Genomic DNA, 18,536 nt, shown 5'->3' with positions numbered 1-18,536 from the left:
TTTTCTTCAGTAGGCTCAGGTTTGGTGACATTTCCATTCATTAGGCTCAGCTTTGGTGACTTTTTTGCTCAGTAGTGACATTTTTCTTCAGTAGGCTCAGGTTTGGTGACATTTTTGCTCACTTAGCTCAGCTTTGGTGCCGTTTTTTGCCCATTAGGCTCAGCTTTGGTGCCATTTTTGCCCATTAAGCTCAGCTTTGGTGCCGTTTTTGCTCGTTAGGCTCAGCTTTGGTGATGTTTTTTGCCCATTAAGCTCAGCTTTGGTGCCGTTTTTGCTCATTAGTCTCAGCTTTGGTACCATTTTTGCCCATTAAGCTCAGCTTTGGTGCCGTTTTTGCTCATTAAGCTCAGCTTTGGTGCCGTTTTTGCCCGTTAAGCTCAGCTTTGGTGCCATTTTTGCTCACTTAGCTCAGCTTTGGTGCCATTTTTGCTCATTAGTCTCAGCTTTGGTGATGTTTTTGCCCGTTAAGCTCAGCTTTGGTGCCATTTTTGCCCATTAAGCTCAGCTTTGGTGATGTTTTTGTTCAATAAGCTCAGCTTTGGTGCTATTTTTGCCCATTAGGCTCAGCTTTGGTGCCATTTATGCCTATTTAGCTCAGCTTTGGTGCCATTTTTGCCCGTTAAGCTCAGCTTTGGTGCCGTTTTTGCCCATTAAGCTCAGCTTTGGTGCCGTTTTTGCCCATTAGTCTCAGCTTTGGTGCCGTTTTTGCCCATTAAGCTCAGCTTTGGTGCCGTTTTTGCCCATTAAGCTCAGCTTTGGTGCCGTTTTTGCTCGTTAGGCTCAGCTTTGGTGACATTTTTGTTCATTAAGCTCAGCTTTGGTGCCGTTTTTGCTCATTAAGCTCAGCTTTGGTGATGTTTTTGTTCAATAAGCTCAGGTTTGGTGCCATTTTTGCCAATTTAGCTCAGCTTTGGTGCCATTTTTGCTCACTTAGGTCAGCTTTGGTGCCATTTTTGCCCATTAAGCTCAGCTTTGGTGCCGTTTTTGCTCATTAGGCTCAGCTTTGGTGCCGTTTTTGCCCGTTAGTCTCAGCTTTGGTGATGTTTTTGCCCATTAAGCTCAGCTTTGGTGCTGTTTTTGCTCGTTAAGCTCAGCTTTGGTGCCGTTTTTGCTCATTAGTCTCAGCTTTGGTGATGTTTTTGCCCGTTAAGCTCAGCTTTGGTGCCATTTTTGCCCATTAAGCTCAGCTTTGGTGCCATTTTTGCTCGTTAGGCTCAGCTTTGGTGATGTTTTTGTTCAATAAGCTCAGCTTTGGTGCCATTTTTGCCCATTAGTCTCAGCTTTGGTGCCGTTTTTGCCCGTTAGTCTCAGCTTTGGTGCCATTTTTGCCTGTTAAGCTCAGCTTTGGTGCCGTTTTTGCTCATTAAGCTCAGCTTTAGTGATGTTTTTGCCCGTTAGTCTCAGCTTTGGTGCCGTTTTTGCCCATTTAGCTCAGCTTTGGTGCCGTTTTTGCCCATTAAGCTCAGTTCTGCTGGGGGTTTGGCTCAGGCCTTGCTCAGCTCCTGTCCCTCCCATTCACCCTGAATTTCTTGTTCCTTTGCAGAGCCAAGGATTGCCTCAAAGCCATCATGAAGAGAATGAATCACAAAGTTCCCCACGTGGCTTTGCAAGCTCTCACAGTGAGCACATTCCCAAATTCCCCCCAAAAACCCTTCTGGAATGCAGCAATTAAATATTTCCTGATCAATTAATTAATATCTTGATTAACCTCAGTAAATTAGTGTCCATGTTGAATTTACCTTTTATTTTGGATTATTTGCACTCTTTTTTAATTTGCTTTTTTTTCCTTATTTTGAATTATTTGCACTCTTTTTTAATTTGCATTTTTTTCCTTATTTTGAATTATTGCACTCTTGTTTAATTTGCATTTTTTTTTCTTATTTTGGATGATTTGCACTCTTTTTTTAATTTGCTTTTTTTTTTTTTCTTATTTTGGATTATTTGCACTCTTTTTTAATTTGCATTTTTTTTCTTATCTTGAATTATTTGCACTCTTTTTTAATTTGCATTTTTTCCTTATTTTGAATTATTTGCACTCTTTTTTTATTTGCACTTTCTTCCCTTATCTTTGATGATTTGCACTCTTTTTTAATTTGCTTTTTTTTTTCTTATTTTGGATTATTTACACTTTTTTATTTGCACTTTTTTCTTATTTTGGATTATTTGCACTCTTTTTTAATTTGCTTTATTTTCTTATTTTGGATTATTTGCACTTTTTAAATTTGCTGTTCTTTCCGTATTTTGGATTATTGACTCTTCTTTTATTTGTACTTTTTATTATTATTATTATTATTATTATTTGCATTCTTTTTTATTTGCACTTTTTTCCATATTTTGAACTATTTGCACTCTTTTTTTTTATTTTGGATTCTTTACACTCTTTTATTTGCAATTTTCGTATTTTGGATTATTTGCTCTTTTTTATTTGCACTTATTATTTGCACTCTTTTGTATTTGCACTTTTTTCTTATTTTGGATTATTTGCACTCTTTTTATTTGCATTTTCTTCTTATTTTGCATTTGCACTCTTTTTTTTAATTGAATTTTTTATCAGTATTATTTGCACTCTTTTTTATTTGCTTTTTTCGTTATTTTGTATTATTTGCACTCTTAATTTGAATTTTTTATCAGTATTATTTGCACTTTTTTATTTGCACTTTTTCCTTATTTTGTATTTGCACTCTTTTTTTCATTTGCAATTTTTATCATTATTATTTGCACTCTTTTTTATTTGCATTTTCTTCTTATTTTGTATTTGCACTCTTTTTTTAATTTGAATTTTTTATCAGTATTATTTGCACTCTTTTATTTGCACTTTTCCCTTATTTTGCATTTGCACTCTTTTTTTTAATTTGAATTTTTTATCCGTATTATTTGCTTTTTTTTTTCTTATTTTATATTATTTGCACTCTTTTTTTATTTGCAATTTTATTATTATTAATAACAAATTTTTTTTTTAATTTGCACCCTTTTTCCCCCTGCATTTTCCCAATTTCTTTCTGCTGTCAGCTTTTAGGAGCCTGTGTGTCAAACTGTGGGAAGATTTTCCACCTGGAAGTTTGTTCCCGGGATTTTGCCACTGAAGCTCGAGCTCTAATAAACAAGGTAAATGTTTCAGACCCTGCAATCCCTGCAGAATTATTTTGGTAACTTCTCCATATTATTTTAGTAAATAAAATATTTACTAAATATTTTAGTAAATTTCTAGTTTTGGTGCTGTGTTTTCACTGAAATTTGTGGCATTTTTACTCTGAAAAAAGAATCTGTTAAAGAGCTGACAGCTGATAATCCTTCACATTTTTACAAAATTACATCAGCAATTGTAATTAAAATCTCTGTTCCTAATTCCATTAATTTGATCGTGGTAAGTGCAGCTTTTCTTGAGGGGAGTTTTTATTAGGCTTGAAGGAAATTCCTGGGCTGAAGTGAAAGGGAGAATTACGAGGGAGTGAAATGAGATTTGTACAAGGAAAAGGATGAAGTTACAGACATTTTAGAGATTCTGGGAATGCTGAATGGGAAAAAAACCAAGCAAAGGAGACTGAAATGGTTGGGGTCAAGCAGCTGCTGGGATCTGAATGTGGATGTGAGGAATTGAGTAAGCAGGAGCAGCTTTTCCCTGATCACTGCTCCACTTGGAGGCAGACCTGGATAATGGGTTAAAAAGGGGTGTTCAGATCCCTGCAATCAGCACAGGCTGAGCAAAGCAATTAAGGAAAGTAATAAAATTGCTGGGCAGCAAAATGAGTTCACAGCTCTTGTGTTTGTGGCTTTTGTGGAAAAATAGGTCTGGAAGTGCTGCCTGTGTTCCCGTTAGCCAGGGTCCATCCTGGAGCTCACACTGACCTTCAGCACCCAGGGATGGGCAGGGATCCCACCCAGGGATGGGCAGGAATCCTGGGATCCCACCCAGGGATGGGCAGGAATGCTGGGATCCCTCCCAGGGATGGGCAGGGATCCCACCCAGGGATGGGCAGGAATCCTGGGATCCCACCCAGGGATGGGCAGGGATCCCACCCAGGGATGGGCAGGGACCCTGGGATCCCACTCAGGGATGGGCAGGGATCCCACCCAGGGATGGGCAGGAACTCTGGGATCCCTTCCAGGGATGGGTAGGAATGCTGGGATCCCACCCAGGGATGGGCAGGGACCCTGGGATCCCACCCAGGGATGGGCAGGGACCCTGGGATCCCACCCAGGGATGGGCAGGGACCCTGGGATCCCACCCAGGGATGGGCAGGAATGCTGGGATCCCACTCAGGGATGGGCAGGGACCCTGGGATCCCACCCAGGGATGGGCAGGGATCCCACCCAGGGATGGGCAGGAACGCTGGGATCCCACCCAGGGATGGGCAGGGACCCTGGGATCCCACCCAGGGATGGGCAGGGACCCTGGGATCCCACCCAGGGATGGGCAGGAATGCTGGGATCCCACTCAGGGATGGGCAGGAATCCCACCCAGGGACAGGCAGGAACTCTGGGATCCCACCCAGGGATGGTCAGGAATCCCACCCAGGGATGGGCAGGAATGCTGGGATCTCACCCAGGGATGTGCAGGGACTCTGGGATCCCACCCAGGGACGGGTTCTGGAGCACAATTTTGTGTTCTTGGGAAATACTGACCCTTCACCCCCAGCCCTGGCCCCCTTGGAGCAATAATGAATAAAATTGGGCTTTTTCCCTCTTCTCAGGGGTAAAATGAGTTCAGCCAAGTGTGACAAAAGTCTTTGTGCTGCTCCTGAGCCCAGCAAACTTTCTGTTTAAAAAAAACACAGGTTGGAGCCCAAAGCTGGCAGTGCCCTCCCTGCTCAGCCCGTGCTGGGCTCACAGCCCTGAGTGGGATCTGATTCCTTGCGTTGGGAATCTTGTCCCAGTGCCAGGATCTGGGGGAGCCACAGGAATTCCAGGCAGAGCATGAATTGATCGTGGTTTGCCCCCACTCCAAGCAAATGATCTTCCTTTGCCAGGCTGTCCCTGCAGCTCAGCTCCCAGTTTGGGAATTGAAACTGTCCCTATGGAGAATTCCTTTTTGGGGGAGAAGCTGCTTCAAGGAGACTCAGATCAGGTTTTTGTGAGGGTGTCTCAGCTGGGACAAAGCTGTCCTGGCATCTGAGGAGAAACTGCAGAGGCCAGAAAAGATGGATTGTAGGAAAAGAGTTCTTGGAGGATTTTTTGTAGGGAAAGAGTTCTTGGAGGATTTTTTTTGTAGGGAAAGAGTTCTTGGAGGATTTTTTTTGTAGGGAAAGACAGTGGCTTATATCAGACCAGTTGATGTGGTTGGGAAGTGGAAAACAACACACTTGAGAAGGAATGAAGAGAAAATTGAGGTTAAATGGAGGGTGAGTAATGCAGAAAGGCAGAAATTTGGGGTAAGTGTGGTAGGCAGCCTGAATTTCTCCAGAATTAGGGCTCCAGGAGCTCAGCATGTTCTCTGGAATACCAGATCAGGGTATAAAAGGTCAGATATTCTACACTCTGCTCCCCAATCTACACAATTATTAACAATTAAGTATATTTATAGTAAAATGGGTTTGGTAACAATTTTGGTTACAGCTCCTTCTGTTCATTTTGAGGCTCAAACATCCCTTTTTATCCAATTTTGTCTTCCAGGCTCACCCAAAAGTGTGTGAAAAGCTAAAAACCCTCATGGTGGCGTGGTCAGAAGAATTCCAGAAAGATCCACAATGTAGTTTAATATCTGCAACCATCAAGTCCCTGAAGGAAGAAGGGGTCACTTTTCCTGCAGCAGGATCCCAGGTGAGAGCTGCTTTGGGACAGTGATGGATCCCAAGCTCTGGTCTCCTTTCCCACATCCCCTTTTCTTGTTTGTCCCATTTCCTGTCCATGTCAGGAGTTGTCCTGGATTTGGAGTGGTTTATTTTTCACTTCTGGTGGTTTGTTGTGCCCAAGCTAAGAGCAGATAGGATGCCAGGTGGTTTTATCCTGAATTTATAATTGATAGTTCTAAATATTTCCATGTTATTCAGTCCTGAAACTTAAAATTATGATTTCTGTTACAATTTCCTTACGCAAAGTTTACTTTCCTCTATATGAAACAGAGTTTTTTTAACTTCTACAAACACTCTGAGTTTTTTAACTTTTACAATCCTTCCTTCCTCCACAAAGATGTTTTCACTTCTAAATCTGCTCTATGTGTAAAACATATGGCAGGGACATGGAAGAGTTGAGCATTGGCACCCAATTCCAGTTCCTGGTGGGAATGAAAACTCCAGGAATGATTTCACTGTGCTGCTGGGGAGAATTGTAGGATTTAAGTCAGCAGCTCCCAACTCTTCATCTCTCTTGAAGGGAGGAGTGAAGGATAAAGGTGGAAAGAGTCATTTAAATGAGTAGTCTCACTGTAATAAATATGATTAAAATAACCATTTCAATAAAGTCAGTTATTTCAATTAAATCTCAGTATTTATGTTATTTTTTTTCCCTGCTGAAAACAGAAACCAGCCTGAAGAGTGGTGATTTTTATTTCTAGGAGAACACCTGGATTCCATAATCCACCTGATCAGGAACAACTCGGTGCTAATTTTTTAAAATACCAAATTATGGAGATTTCATTGTCATTTGTCCCTCTGTTGTTCCCACCTTTGCAGGCTTCCACCAGTGCTGCTAAGAATGGCTCCTCATCCAGTAAATCCAAAGAAGATGAGGATATAGCTAAAGGTGAGTGCCTGTCTCAGCCTTGGGTTGGACTCCAGAAGTTTGGTTAAAAAGCAGGGAAATGGGAATTTGGGCTCTTCCCTGCTGCACAGCACTGAAACCAAGGGCACAGCAGGTTGGGAATTGTGGCATTCCAGGTGTTTCCCTCACCCATGGGGATTTGGGGTAAGACACATTCCCCCCACTCACACAGCATTTGAAATGTTAACTTCCAGTCCTACAGAAGCAGATACAGACCTTGTTTAAATAAAGCAATAAATGCTGGTTTTGTTCAATCAAGAAATCAAACTGCTTTGTCTCCAGGGATAAACCCCACAAACTTGTTCTTTTCCTCTCTGCCCCACCTGCAGCTATTGAATTGTCTTTGCAAGAGCAGAAGCAGCAGCAAATGGAGACCAAATCCTTGTACCCATCTGCAGAAATGGCACAAAACCCCCAGAGCCTGAGGAAGGTGCGAGCTCTGTATGACTTTGAAGCTGTCGAGGACAATGAGCTCACCTTTAAAAGTGGAGAGATTATTTTTGTTTTGGATGACAGGTACAATACTCTCAGGTGGAGCTGACTTTGTTCCACCACTCTTTGTTTTCTCAGGGTAGCACATTTTTCCTCTGATGCTTTTTTTCCCTCCCATAGAAATGTAATTGTCACTCTGCCCTTCCTCACATCCCTTTCTCTTCCTTTTCTCCTTCCAAATTCCTAGCTTCTGACCTCAAATCATTTTTAGTGCAGGGAGAACCTCGAGTGTTTCATCCAATTTGTAGTTTTGAAGATAAATCTTAGTTGGTTGTCTGAGATAAGAAAATGCATTGGCATCACATTCCATCTGCTTCCAGCAGCTGTTAAACCTCTGGCTATCAAGAATCAGATTTGCCAAGAATAAAACTGATTAAAAATAGCTAAAATAATGATTGTTGTTAACACCTCTAGGGATATATACAGCTTTAAAGGGCTGGCAAGTAATCAATGTAAAGATTTGTGTTCAGTCTTCAGTGATCCCTGACTCCTCTTCCTCCCTTCCCTCCCCTGTGCCTCAGCTCCTGTTTGGCTTTGTGCTAATCCGTGCAAGTTCTCTTTTAAATGTCACAGGGTTTTGGTAAAAAAGCCACCAAATACATCTCTGTACCTCAGGTTTTGAGTAAAAACCCCAAAAATGTCCCTGCCTCTGTTCACCCCAGAGCTCTGTAACCCTTCTTTATTTCCCCAGTGATGCCAACTGGTGGAAAGGGGAGAACCACAGAGGAGTGGGGCTCTTCCCATCCAATTTCGTCACCTCTGACTTGACTGTGGAGCCCGAGACAGGTGAGTTACCTGCTGAAATGATGGCTGGATTATTTCACAAGGGCTGAAAGGATGGATCAGTTCACCAAGGCAGCTTTGTGCTGCAATCCTAATTAGCCCAGCAGCAAAATAATTTCCTCTATCAGCCCCAGGAAAGAATTGAGAGACATCCTGCCCTTGTTTCAAGCAATCAAGCACGGATCACTCCATAACTCCCTTTAATTTCTGCCTCTGTTTCTCTTTTAAGTTTATTACCATTTTCTGTGACAGAAATTTGGTTCGATTCACCATAATTCCTTGTCAGCAACATATTTACAAATCCAGCAAATTGCCATTTCAAATGTCACAGTGTCTTTTCACACAGAAAAATAACAAGGAGCAAATGTTTGTTTGAAGTTATCAGAGCAACAGAGAGAAAAGAAACTCATCTCTGTTCTTCCAGCAGCTGTGGACAAAATCTCTGTTCCTGAGGACACTGCAGAAGAAATTAAGAAAGCAGAACCTGAGCCAGTTTATATTGATGAGGTATGAAACCACTTTAAAATAAAATATTGCTGGGCTTAGAAATTATTTTGGTGCTGAATGTTGGCAGATGATTCTTTGGCTATAAAGAACTTTTATTTGAATATTAAACCAATCTTGGCATGGCTGAGAAATGAAAGTTCTTCATCTTGGTTTCCCCTTTCAGGATAAGATGGATAAAACACTGCAGGTACTTCAGAGCATAGATCCCACGGATTTAAAGCTTGATTCTCCAGATCTTCTCAACTCAGAAGGTACTTGCAGCACTAAATGAGCTCTTTTTTATGACTTCTTCTCACAATTACCTTTTGTGGATTGAGCTGGGAGTTCTTTGTGTTTATTTTAAGCTTAGGGGAGCTGTGCTCTCTACTAACAGTGCTGGAGAACACTTATTTCACCGTGGGAGTGTGGGGCTCTGGGGATAATTTGAATTTTTTTAATAGTTCCAAGCCAGCTCCATGTTTAGCAGAGTCATTTGCATAACTCCCAGCTCTGTAAAATGCCTGAGCTTTGCAAGATCCATCTACCAATCCCAACCCTGAAATAAATAAGAAATTAATTTTCCTGTAGTTGGAGAAAACATTTTTTGGCTGCATTTAAACATTTAATTGTGCAAGACATCAACTGCCTCAACACTTTGTCTTCACAGATATCTGCCAGCAGATGGGTCCAATGATAGATGAAAAACTAGAAGAGATAGATAGGTGAGCACAATTTATTCACTGATTTACTTCAAATTGGGCAGGTTTAATGATATTTTCTTGGTGCTTTCATCTCCTAAGCTAGAAAACCTTGCAAAAAAGATTGAACAACTTTAGCTTTATTTTTTAATGCTGAAATATCAGGTTCTGAGTGCGTGCACTGAGATTTGATTGCTGCTCTCCCAAAATTCCCTGCACAGGTCATGGATGCTTTTTACTTTGGCATTTTGTGACTGTAGCTTTCTCCAGGCTGTCCAGGGGTTGGAATTTTCAATCTCTTGGTGATTATTCCAGGTTATCCTCACCTCTGCCTCCTCAGGTTTGGCTGCCCAGTACCTGAAGGAGCTGATCAGGAAAATGGAGAGGGATTTGGGACAAGAGACAGTGGGACAGCACCCAGGGAATGGCTTGAGGGCAGGGATTGATGGGATACTGGGAACTGGGAATTCCTGGCTGGGCTGGAATTCCCAGAGCAGCTGGGGCTGCCCCTGGAAGTGTCCAAGGCCAGGCTGGAGCACCCTGGGATGGTGGAAGGTGCCCATGGCAGAAGTTTGGAGTGAAATCTTGTAAGGTCCCTTCCATCCCAAACCATTCCATGACTCTGTGACTCCTGGGGATATTTGGGGGTGAAAAGAACAGGGAATTCCACCTGGGAGTTGCTGGTTTGGTGCCAGCAATGGTTGTGCAGCTCTTGGATTTTCCTTCCAGTCACACAGCAGCAGTTTTTCAATATTAATGGGTAAAAATGTTTACCTTTGGCCTTTTAGGGGCTTACTTTTCTTGCATATTCAGTGCAGCACTGTTCTTTCCTCCCCACCTAAGATGTCCCAGCAGCTCAGTGCCCTCTCCCTTTGTTTTGGAACAGGAAACATTCCGAGTTATCCGAGCTGAACGTGAAGGTTCTGGAAGCTCTGGAGCTCTACAACAAACTGATGAATGAGAGCCCCATGTACTCAGCCTACTCCAAACTCCAGCACCCTGCACAATTCCCACCCACCTCCTCTGGAGTCTCCGTGCAGGTCAGTATCCCTGGGATCTAGAAATTCCCTGGGATCTGGAAATTCCCTGCTGCTTATCCCTGGTTTAAAAAAAAATCACAGCAAGAACCAAAGGGAGCCCACGAGCAATCTGACGTTGCCTTTGCAAGAAATTGGGATTTATGCACTAGAACAGAAGGTTTTGCTTGGCCACTGTTGAAAATTCCAAAAGATCCCTTCCATAATTCATTTCTTGCAGTTGGGATTGGGTGTTGCAGCAGCCTGGTGGATATTCTTGCTGTGAGTCATGTCAATCTCCAAGTAAAATGTTCCCTTCTTATCTAATAGTGGGGATGGGAGGGAGCTGGAATATCAGTGTATTAATCCCAAGTGTATTTTTTGCTAAATATAGAAACACTCTGCTTTTAGCTCCTTTTGCCCTTAGAAAACTGAACATTTTGTATCAGTTCTAAACGTGTTGTATTTGTGCTCCAAACTGTTTTACACTGTCCCTAATGATGGCTTAAGGAATAAACATGGAGGGGAAGGAGAGATTTCTCAAAAAGCACAGAATGAGCGTTTTTACTTGAAGTGAATTTTACTTTCATGTTAATTGTTCAGTGGGAAAAGAATAGTTGCCATAGCAACTGCTAGATCTGAAAATATGTCAGTTAAAAGTAATTCCGTGCCCTTAACTCCAGTAACGATGGAAAATTCATTATATTTGGAGGTTACAAAGTAATTTAAGCCAAAAGGCAACTGGAGTTTGCTGTTTCCTCCCAAGACTGGTGCATAGAAATGCAGGATAATGCTGGGCTTTATTTGGGACAAACCCATTTACCCCAAATCCAGCCCCCACCAGCAGCTCCAGCCCGTGCCACCTGAATTTGGAGGGAATCCTGCATTACTTAAACCAGAATTGGAAGAAACTGCAGGTTTTGCTTCCAGCTGTAGAATATTCTGGTGGGTTCACTCCGAAGTGTGCTAAGCACCAAATCTCCTGCCTCTGGTTTGATTTGCAGTCGTATCCTGTGCAGCCTCCCAGTGGGAATTACATGATCCAGGGAGTGTCCATGTCCCCAGGGTACAGCCTGGCCCCGGAGCAGGTGAGCCAGGTGAGGTCTCTGCCTCAGAGCATCAACTCTGCAGCCACTCAGCCACCTCCAGCTGCTTATTTAAGGTATGCATCCAGCAAATTCTTCTTCCTGGGGGGGAATTTTGCCTCTTTGCACCTTCTCGTGGCATTTACATTTAGCGGCACGTCGCTTTTGAGAGGAAAACACCAATTTTAGTAAACCAGGGAGCAATGAGAGCATTATTCTAGGTAAAACTGATGCTGCACGAGGAGGTTTCCCAGGAAGGTTGAAGAGGAACCTCTGACCTCAGCTTTAAGCACCCAGCAGCAAAGATTAAAATTTAAATAGCAGGACTAAGTTAAAAAGCAAGAGTAAGTTAAAAAGTAAAAGTTACGTAGTGGAATTATTGAACTGCTGGGAGAATTTTGAGGGTGAAGAAGTTTTTTCTTGGAAAAACCATAAAAAACTGCCACATAAGAGGCATGAAAAGTATGGAATTCCTGGGAAACTCTGTTTATTAACATGGAGGAGTAACAGGAGGGAAAGTGCAAGGCCAGAGCTGCTTTAAGTTGAGAGTGTGCATGTAAAAAATTGTATTTTTGCAGCCGGCAGAGCGTGAAATTCCTTCCAAAATGACCGTTTTGGTCGGGTCATTTTCAAATGTGCATATTTTGGAGGCTCCCAGCTTGTGTTGGGGGTGCCCACGGTGCTGTGGTGGATGTGCTTGGCCCCGAGCTGGCCCTGTGAGCGTGGTTGGTGTTGTGTCCCCGCAGCCCCGAGCCCGCGCTGCCGCAGCCCTTCCCGAGCGGCACCGCTGCCTTCCCCCAGCACCAGATGGGCGTGGCCGTGGACGTGGCAGCATTCCAGAGCAACCAAGGACCAGGTTATCCCGTGGCACTTCCTGCTCATTCCCTGCTCCAGCAGCAGCCCAATTTCCACCAGCAGCCTCTGCTGTGAACAGCCAGAATCGAGGAGTTCCCACCCGGCGGTCTTTGGGAGTCCCTGCCGTGGATATCAAAGTCCATCTTCCTCTCAAATAACCCAACTCGCTGCGTTAGGGTGGTGCAGAGCAAAAATAGGCACCAGCTCTGATGGTTATTTGCATTTTTGCATCCTGAACTAGATTAAGGGATGGTTTAAAATAATTCCCCATTCCTCCGAGTCCCTTTTTTTTTTTTTCCTCTTTCCCTGCGCTTTCAGGAAACGCCACTTGTGAATCTTTGAAAGATTGTCCCAGAATAATTCTCTTTTCAATGTGTTTCTGGAAGCTTGAGGATGCTGAGATGCTGTTGCTTTGCCTCCTCTGGTGTCTTCTGTAATCCTTGTGTCCCAGTGACTTTAGGGAACTTCTGCAGTTCCGAGTCCCCTTCCCGAAGGACGCACTGCGGAATCCGAGGGGTCCCTGGCGCCAGCTGGAAGAGGAAACTCTGCCACTCAGGACCACATCCCTGTGGAAATAGGAGGAAAAGAGGGGTTTAACTGTGCTGCCTCTGTATTTTGGAAAACACAGAGAGTTGCTGTGTTTTTTCTTGAGGAAAACAAGTTTTCCTCCAATTCCCCGGTGTCTTGGCAGAGGTGGCGCTGCCAGCTCGAGGCTCCGTGGGAAGAGCAGGCAGGGGATGATCCAAGGTGCTGAGCCAGGAACTTGCACAGGATCTCTCCTCAGTTTTCCTTTCTGGATGGATGTAGAAGTGAAGGAGCTTTGGAATTCCTCGTGGGAAAGGAGGGGCTGGAGAAGGTTGGAAGCTGCTGAAGCCTCTGAGGATCTGTTCCCTTTGCAAGGGGGAGCTGAGTGGAACAGGAACTGCCCTGATGGGACCAGGGGGTTCTGCCTCGCTTGGATTTCCTTTCTCTGCCACTGTGTCCATGTCTGAACCAGCCCTGAGCCCAGAGGAGCTCCTGCACCACTGGGAAAGGGGGATTTGAGGCCATCCCATGTGCTGGTGGGTGGGATTGGGCTCCTTTCCCTGGAGGAGGGATTGCCTCGGAGCTGGCCACGAGTGGCAGCTGGGGAGAAAAGAAATCCAAGAATTTCTTCCCTGATGCACTTTTTAAAGGGTGGGGTTTGTCCAAGGGAGCAGATGAGCTGGATTATCCTTTGGGAATGTGGGATTTCTTTCTTTTTCTTGTTTCAACTGCTGAAAAAAAAAAAAAAATCACTTCATCCTCCTGTTCACCTGCTCACTGGAGCATGGTCACATTTATCCTGCTTTTAACCACCTCTGGTGAGTGATAATCCTTGGTTTGGGGAAATAATGGAAGCAAATTACTGATAAAAACATCTCCATTAAATGCAGGATGCTCCCAGAAGCATTTTTGATGTGTAAACTTCATCCCAGACTGGAACTCCCAGGCTGCTGAGTGACAAAACCCACCCTTCACTCAGCACCTCCTCCATTTATTTAATTATTTGCTATCTTGATCTTATATTTGCAGCATCATGCTCATGCAAAAAGTGCTCTTTAAATCACTTTTTATTTAAATGTGTGCAATTGGAAGAAGGATTTTGTCTTTCCTTTGGACATGACTTTAATTTGTCTTGATCCTTGCCCAGGAAGAAGCTCAGTACAAATAACAAACGTGGCAATACTGAAGTGTTTTCATAACTTGTTCCTTGTGTCTTTTGAGGAAATGAATTTATTTCAATGCTGCTGTTCCAAATCCTTATTGTTTGGAGCTTTTATTTGTCAGAGTTTACTTTGTTCCAAGTTGGTTTGGGGTAGAACTAAACCTTGCTCTCGTTGCTATGAGTTCTCCGTGTTTGTTAGGGAATTTAAATTGGTGGTTTTTTGGATTCTGAGCTTTGGGCCAAGAGAAATCTTCAGTTGAGCCAGCCAGATGTGATTTGATGATGTTAATTGTTAAGTATAAATAATGTATATACTCATTTGTCTGAGATTTTCTACACAGCTCCACACATGCCTGAACTTTTATAAAAGCAGGATTTGTCCTTCTGTCACCTCTTCTACTCCTAACTCTGTGATATGCAACTTGTAGATAGTGTAAAATAATTTAATTATTATTAAACCAGTGTATTTAGAGGGGGTTGGTGTTTCTCTTCATACTTCTAGACATGATCATATTTATTTTTAAGGCCTGATTGTAAACTGAACATGCTGCCAAAGGATTTCTCTAACTCCAGATTTCTACCTTAGGTTTCTACCTGCTGTTTTCTATCAGGAATTCAGGGTGGAGAACTCCTGCTTTTTCATATAAACCCTTACCATAGGAACCTGGGCGACTTTCTAATGAGACTTTCCACGTGGTATATTTGTTTCATGGGTGTTAAATATCACTACGAGATCCATTTCCTTTGGTGTGAGCTGGGGACCTGTTGTGTCTGTTCAGTTTGTCACCCCAGAGTGCTCTGAGGGCTTGTGCTCTGTCACCTTTGTCTCTCCAATTGGCTCCAGAAATAATGTTAAAAATCAGATTATTGAAACCTTCCAAGTGCTGTGCTGTTGTTCTTTGTGCTGCAGGGTTTGGTGGGGATGGCCCTGGGCTTGTGGGACTCTGTCCCTCCATGCTGTGGCCTCTCTCAGGGATTATTTCCTGAGATGAGGATGATTTTCTTCCCTTATTTTTATCTGTGCATCTTTTCTAAGAACTCGCAGGCACTGCCCCTGCTTGCACTGAGAGGTGTCTGTGGGCTGAATCACGTTTGTTCACAAACACACCCTGGAGAATTCCCTGCTCAGAGAGGCAAGAGCTGAGTCCTGTGATCGTGCCTGAGAATCCTGGCTCATCCCAGAAAATCAGGGTGAATCCCTGGGCTTTAATCCTGCTGCTGAAGCTGTTCATGGACATCAGAAACGCCTGCAAAGAGCCCCAAAAATTGTCATTTACACATCAGTCACTGGTTTTCATCTTTTTTTTTTTACTGCCCTTTGGAGCTTCTGACCCCAGTGGGTTGATTTGGGGTCACTTCAGGCTGGAAGTCAACCTTTAAAAAGCCAAATTGTATCCTGAATTATTGGGAAACGCTGGCTGGTTTTCCCTTCTGAATCCCACCCTGATCCATCGGGTCTCTGGGGAGAATCCTTCCCTGGGAACTCACGAGTAATGTTTCAACAGAAATGCCTTCCTAGGGCCATTTGATGAAACCGAATGTAGAAATAATCTGATTTAGACTACAGCCTTGGCTGACCCACATTCACCGTGGGCAGAGAAACCAGGCTGCTCCTTTCAGGCAAGGAAGGAAGGATTTGGTGTCTGGAGCGGGGCAGGAGGACGCTGGCTGGGCTGGAGCCTGGGCAGAGCTGGCTGGGTGAGCTCAGAGCGTGCAGGAGCGAGTGAGGATGTGCCCATGGCTCCTCCTGCTCCATCCCGGTGGGAGGTGTGATGTGCCTGCAGGTGAAGCAGGAAATCCAGGTCCCGCTTCCAAATCTTCCTCGGGTTTTAGCTTCCAACTCATCATCTCCCGATTTAGCTTGTTTTCCTCCGTGCCCTGGGAACGGAGCTCTCCCCGGCTGGGAGTTGCTGTCAGTCGGTGCTGATGGGTGTGGGAAGGGGTGGGCAGGGCCCTGGGGCTCAGCTGGAGGGGCCAGGTGGGCTCAGAGCATCCCCTGTGAAAGGGACCCTAAATCCCATCCCGTGCCACTCCTGCCATGGCAGGGACACCTCCCGCTGTCCCAGGCTGCTCCAGAGCCCCGATGTCCAGCCTGGCCTTGGACACCTCCAGGGATCCAGGGCAGCCCCAGCTGCTCTGGGAATTCCAGCCCAGCCAGGAATTCCCAATTCCCAATGTCCCACCCATCCCTGCCCTCTGGCAGTGGGAGCCATTCCCTGGCTCCTGTCCCTCCATCCCTTGTCCCCAGTCCCTCTCCAGCTTTCCTGGAGCCCCTTCAGGCCCTGCAAGGGGCTCTGAGCTCTGCCTGGAGCCTTCCCTTCTCCAGGGGAACATTCCCAGGGCTCTGAGCTCTGCCTGGAGCCTTCCTTTCTCCAGGGGAACATTCCCAGGGCTCTGAGCTCTGCCTGGAGCCTTCCCTTCTCCAGGGGAACATTCCCAGGGCTCTGAGCTCTGCCTGGAGCCTTCCCTTCTCCAGGGGAACATTCCCAGGGCTCTGAGCTCTGCCTGGAGCCTTCCCTTCTCCAGGGGAACATTCCCAGGGCTCTGAGCTCTGCCTGGATCCTTCCCTTCCCCAGGTGAGCACCCCCAGCTCCCTCTCCCAGCCTGTCCCCCAGAGCACAGCCGGAGCTCCAGGCTCTCTCCGCGGCTGGAACCGGCCCGGGGTCGGGCTCCAGGCTCTGTCCCCGGGTGGAACCGGCCCGGGGCCGGGCTCCGGGGGTTTTGCCGCCCCAGCCCCGCCCCGGGGCCGCCCCCTGCCCGCCGCCCCCTCCCCAGCGCGCTCCGCCCCGGCGGCGGCTCCGCTGCGCCCGGAGAGCGCCCGGGAGCGCCGGGAGCGGCGAGCGGCGAGCGGGGAGCCATGGCCGCGGTGCGTGCGGGGCCGGGGGCGGCGGCGGGGCCGGGGCCGGGGCCGGGGCGGTGGCACGACCTTGATGCTTTGTCCCCGGGCAGGTGACGAGGGGCACCGCGACGCGCCGCAGCCGCCTGAAGCGCTCGGACGGCAGCACCACCTCCACCAGCTTCATCCTGCGGCAGGTCAGCGCCGGGGCTCGGGCACGGCCGGGGGGGCTCGGGGGGCTCCGGGGATCGAGAGGCTCCGGGGTTCGGGGGGCTCCGTCCCGCCGGGGCCGGGACCCCCGTGCGGAGCGCGGCGGTGCCGCTGCCCGGGGATGCTCCGCTCCGGCTCCGGCAGCGCTCGAGTTGCGAGCACCGGCGGAGTTCGGGGCTGGGAGCGGCCCCACAGCCCGGCCCCACAGCACGGATCGCCCTCGCCTCGGGCTCCCGGCGGTGACTGACCCGCTGGGCATTTCCTCCTTCTTCCCTGGGACACCGGGAGACGCGCTTGGCGTCGGGAATGGAAGCTGAGGTTTTAGCGATCTCCTGACTTTAGCATTTCTAGGGGAAAAAAAATGGTTTTAAGTGTGTCATGAGCATCGGCATCTGAGGTTGGTTGCACAGCAGCCCCGTGCACTGCAGGAGCACTGGTAGCCATCAGCGTGGAAGCTCCTGTTAACATTCCCTTTTTCCTTCTCTGCCACCCCTTTCCTTCCCTGCTCCCTTTTTCCATCCTTGTTCCCAGTCTCCCACTCCTGCCTGCCAGCTGTCCCTCGCTCAGGCACAGACTGACATCCTGAGTCCCCTGAAGCATCACCCTCAGCTAAAAAACGCTGTTTTCAGTAAATATTACCAATTTCGTTTCCAAGTACAGCATGTGCAGCACTCCCCAGAGCCTGAACCTGCATCCCGGATTCCTCAGGGACTCCAGCAGGAATTGAAGGAGGCTCAGGGGAAGCGGAGCTGGGCCCTTGGCGGATCCAGGGACGCTTGCCACGCACGGCAGCGCGCTGTGCTCGGGACACGCAGGTTGCTCTGTCACAGAAGGGCATTTAAATAACCCACGGAGGTTTCATTTTGCCTGGTGGCACCTCCTTGTCACGGCCCCAGCCCGGAGCAGCCGTGCCGGGCTGGCAGTCCCCGTTTCCAGAGTGACACGTGAGAGTCTCGGGAAGAGTCTGACGTTCAGGGTGATCTGAGCCGTGGAGACTGGAGTTGAAACAAGGATAAATGAGCAGAAAGGCAGTTTTGGGTTATGCTGGAGGGTTGTGGCAGCCGAGGAGATGCTGCCGTGGGTGCTCCTGGGAGATGTCCTGGAGCAGCTCTCAGCCTGGCAGGGGAGCTGCTTCCAGAGGTGGATTTGTGCTAGATGGGAATTCGGGGTTGGTGGTTTGGGCAGAGGCTCCCTGGCCTCACCTACAACACCTGGTGTCCAGGGGAGCAGGACATGACCTGGAATTTTGGAAGCCAGGCCTCTGTCTGTCTGTCTGTCTGGTTCTGGGGGACTCACTTCCCTCCTGACCCCCCCGGGGTGTTGCTGTACACACTGGATGGGCACTTGCAATTAAGAGCAGGAGAATCAGGTGATGGGATTGTTTTTGCTGTCCTTTACCCTCCCACAGGGAAGTTTTCCCTCATAACACTCAGGCTCTGCAGGCAGAAGTGGAACAGAAAGTCCCAGCAGCAGGGATCAGCTCCAGGTAGCTCTTGTGGTGCTTGTAGGTCTGACTGAAAAACAAACAGGAATTCTGTCAGTGAGATTTGTAATCAGTGTCCCAAAGGAGTTTAAATCTTTTGTAGACCTTGTGTACATGAAAAACTGAGCACCAGCTTCTTGCCCAAGCCCACAGCACCTATGGAAATGATATCCTTGGTTTCCTTCTGTGCCAGGAGAGACGCAGCTCCC

General features: G+C 46.7%; 2 protein-coding genes across 7 annotated transcripts in view; both read left to right on the top strand.

Annotated features, from left to right (window-relative positions):
- The window catches only part of STAM2 (signal transducing adaptor molecule 2), a 53,543-nt gene that overhangs the window by 12,953 nt on the left and 22,054 nt on the right, over positions 1-18,536 (top strand). For 3 of the 6 annotated variants that reach the window (XR_008437925.1, XR_008437923.1, XR_008437924.1), the window contains exons 3-14: positions 1,544-1,619; positions 3,010-3,105; positions 5,611-5,757; positions 6,609-6,678; positions 7,026-7,212; positions 7,880-7,974; positions 8,396-8,478; positions 8,642-8,729; positions 9,125-9,179; positions 10,042-10,195; positions 11,176-11,333; positions 16,748-16,831. Coding sequence is in view for 3 of the 6 variants with exons in the window: in XM_053982597.1 (XP_053838572.1) it covers positions 855-877; positions 1,544-1,619; positions 3,010-3,105; positions 5,611-5,757; positions 6,609-6,678; positions 7,026-7,212; positions 7,880-7,974; positions 8,396-8,478; positions 8,642-8,729; positions 9,125-9,179; positions 10,042-10,195; positions 11,176-11,333; positions 12,003-12,186 (1,416 nt within the window). In the remaining 3 variants the exon portion in view is untranslated. Of the gene's footprint in view, positions 1-759; positions 878-1,543; positions 1,620-3,009; positions 3,106-5,610; positions 5,758-6,608; positions 6,679-7,025; positions 7,213-7,879; positions 7,975-8,395; positions 8,479-8,641; positions 8,730-9,124; positions 9,180-10,041; positions 10,196-11,175; positions 11,334-12,002; positions 14,676-16,747; positions 16,832-18,536 lie in introns of those variants that run through there. The other 3 variants (XM_053982597.1, XM_053982596.1, XM_053982595.1) reach the window with 3 other exon arrangements.
- The window catches only part of CACNB4 (calcium voltage-gated channel auxiliary subunit beta 4), an 87,636-nt gene continuing 85,742 nt past the window's right edge, over positions 16,643-18,536 (top strand). The window contains exons 1-2 of the mRNA XM_053982599.1: positions 16,643-16,664; positions 16,748-16,831. Of these exons, the coding sequence (XP_053838574.1) occupies positions 16,656-16,664; positions 16,748-16,831 (93 nt within the window). The 5' untranslated portion in view covers positions 16,643-16,655. The remainder of the gene's footprint in view (positions 16,665-16,747; positions 16,832-18,536) is intronic.

The sequence above is a fragment of the Vidua macroura genome, chromosome 7 (assembly GCF_024509145.1).
Source record: "Vidua macroura isolate BioBank_ID:100142 chromosome 7, ASM2450914v1, whole genome shotgun sequence".
Classification (NCBI taxonomy): domain Eukaryota; kingdom Metazoa; phylum Chordata; class Aves; order Passeriformes; family Viduidae; genus Vidua; species Vidua macroura.
This window is presented reverse-complemented; position numbering and strand designations above follow the sequence as displayed.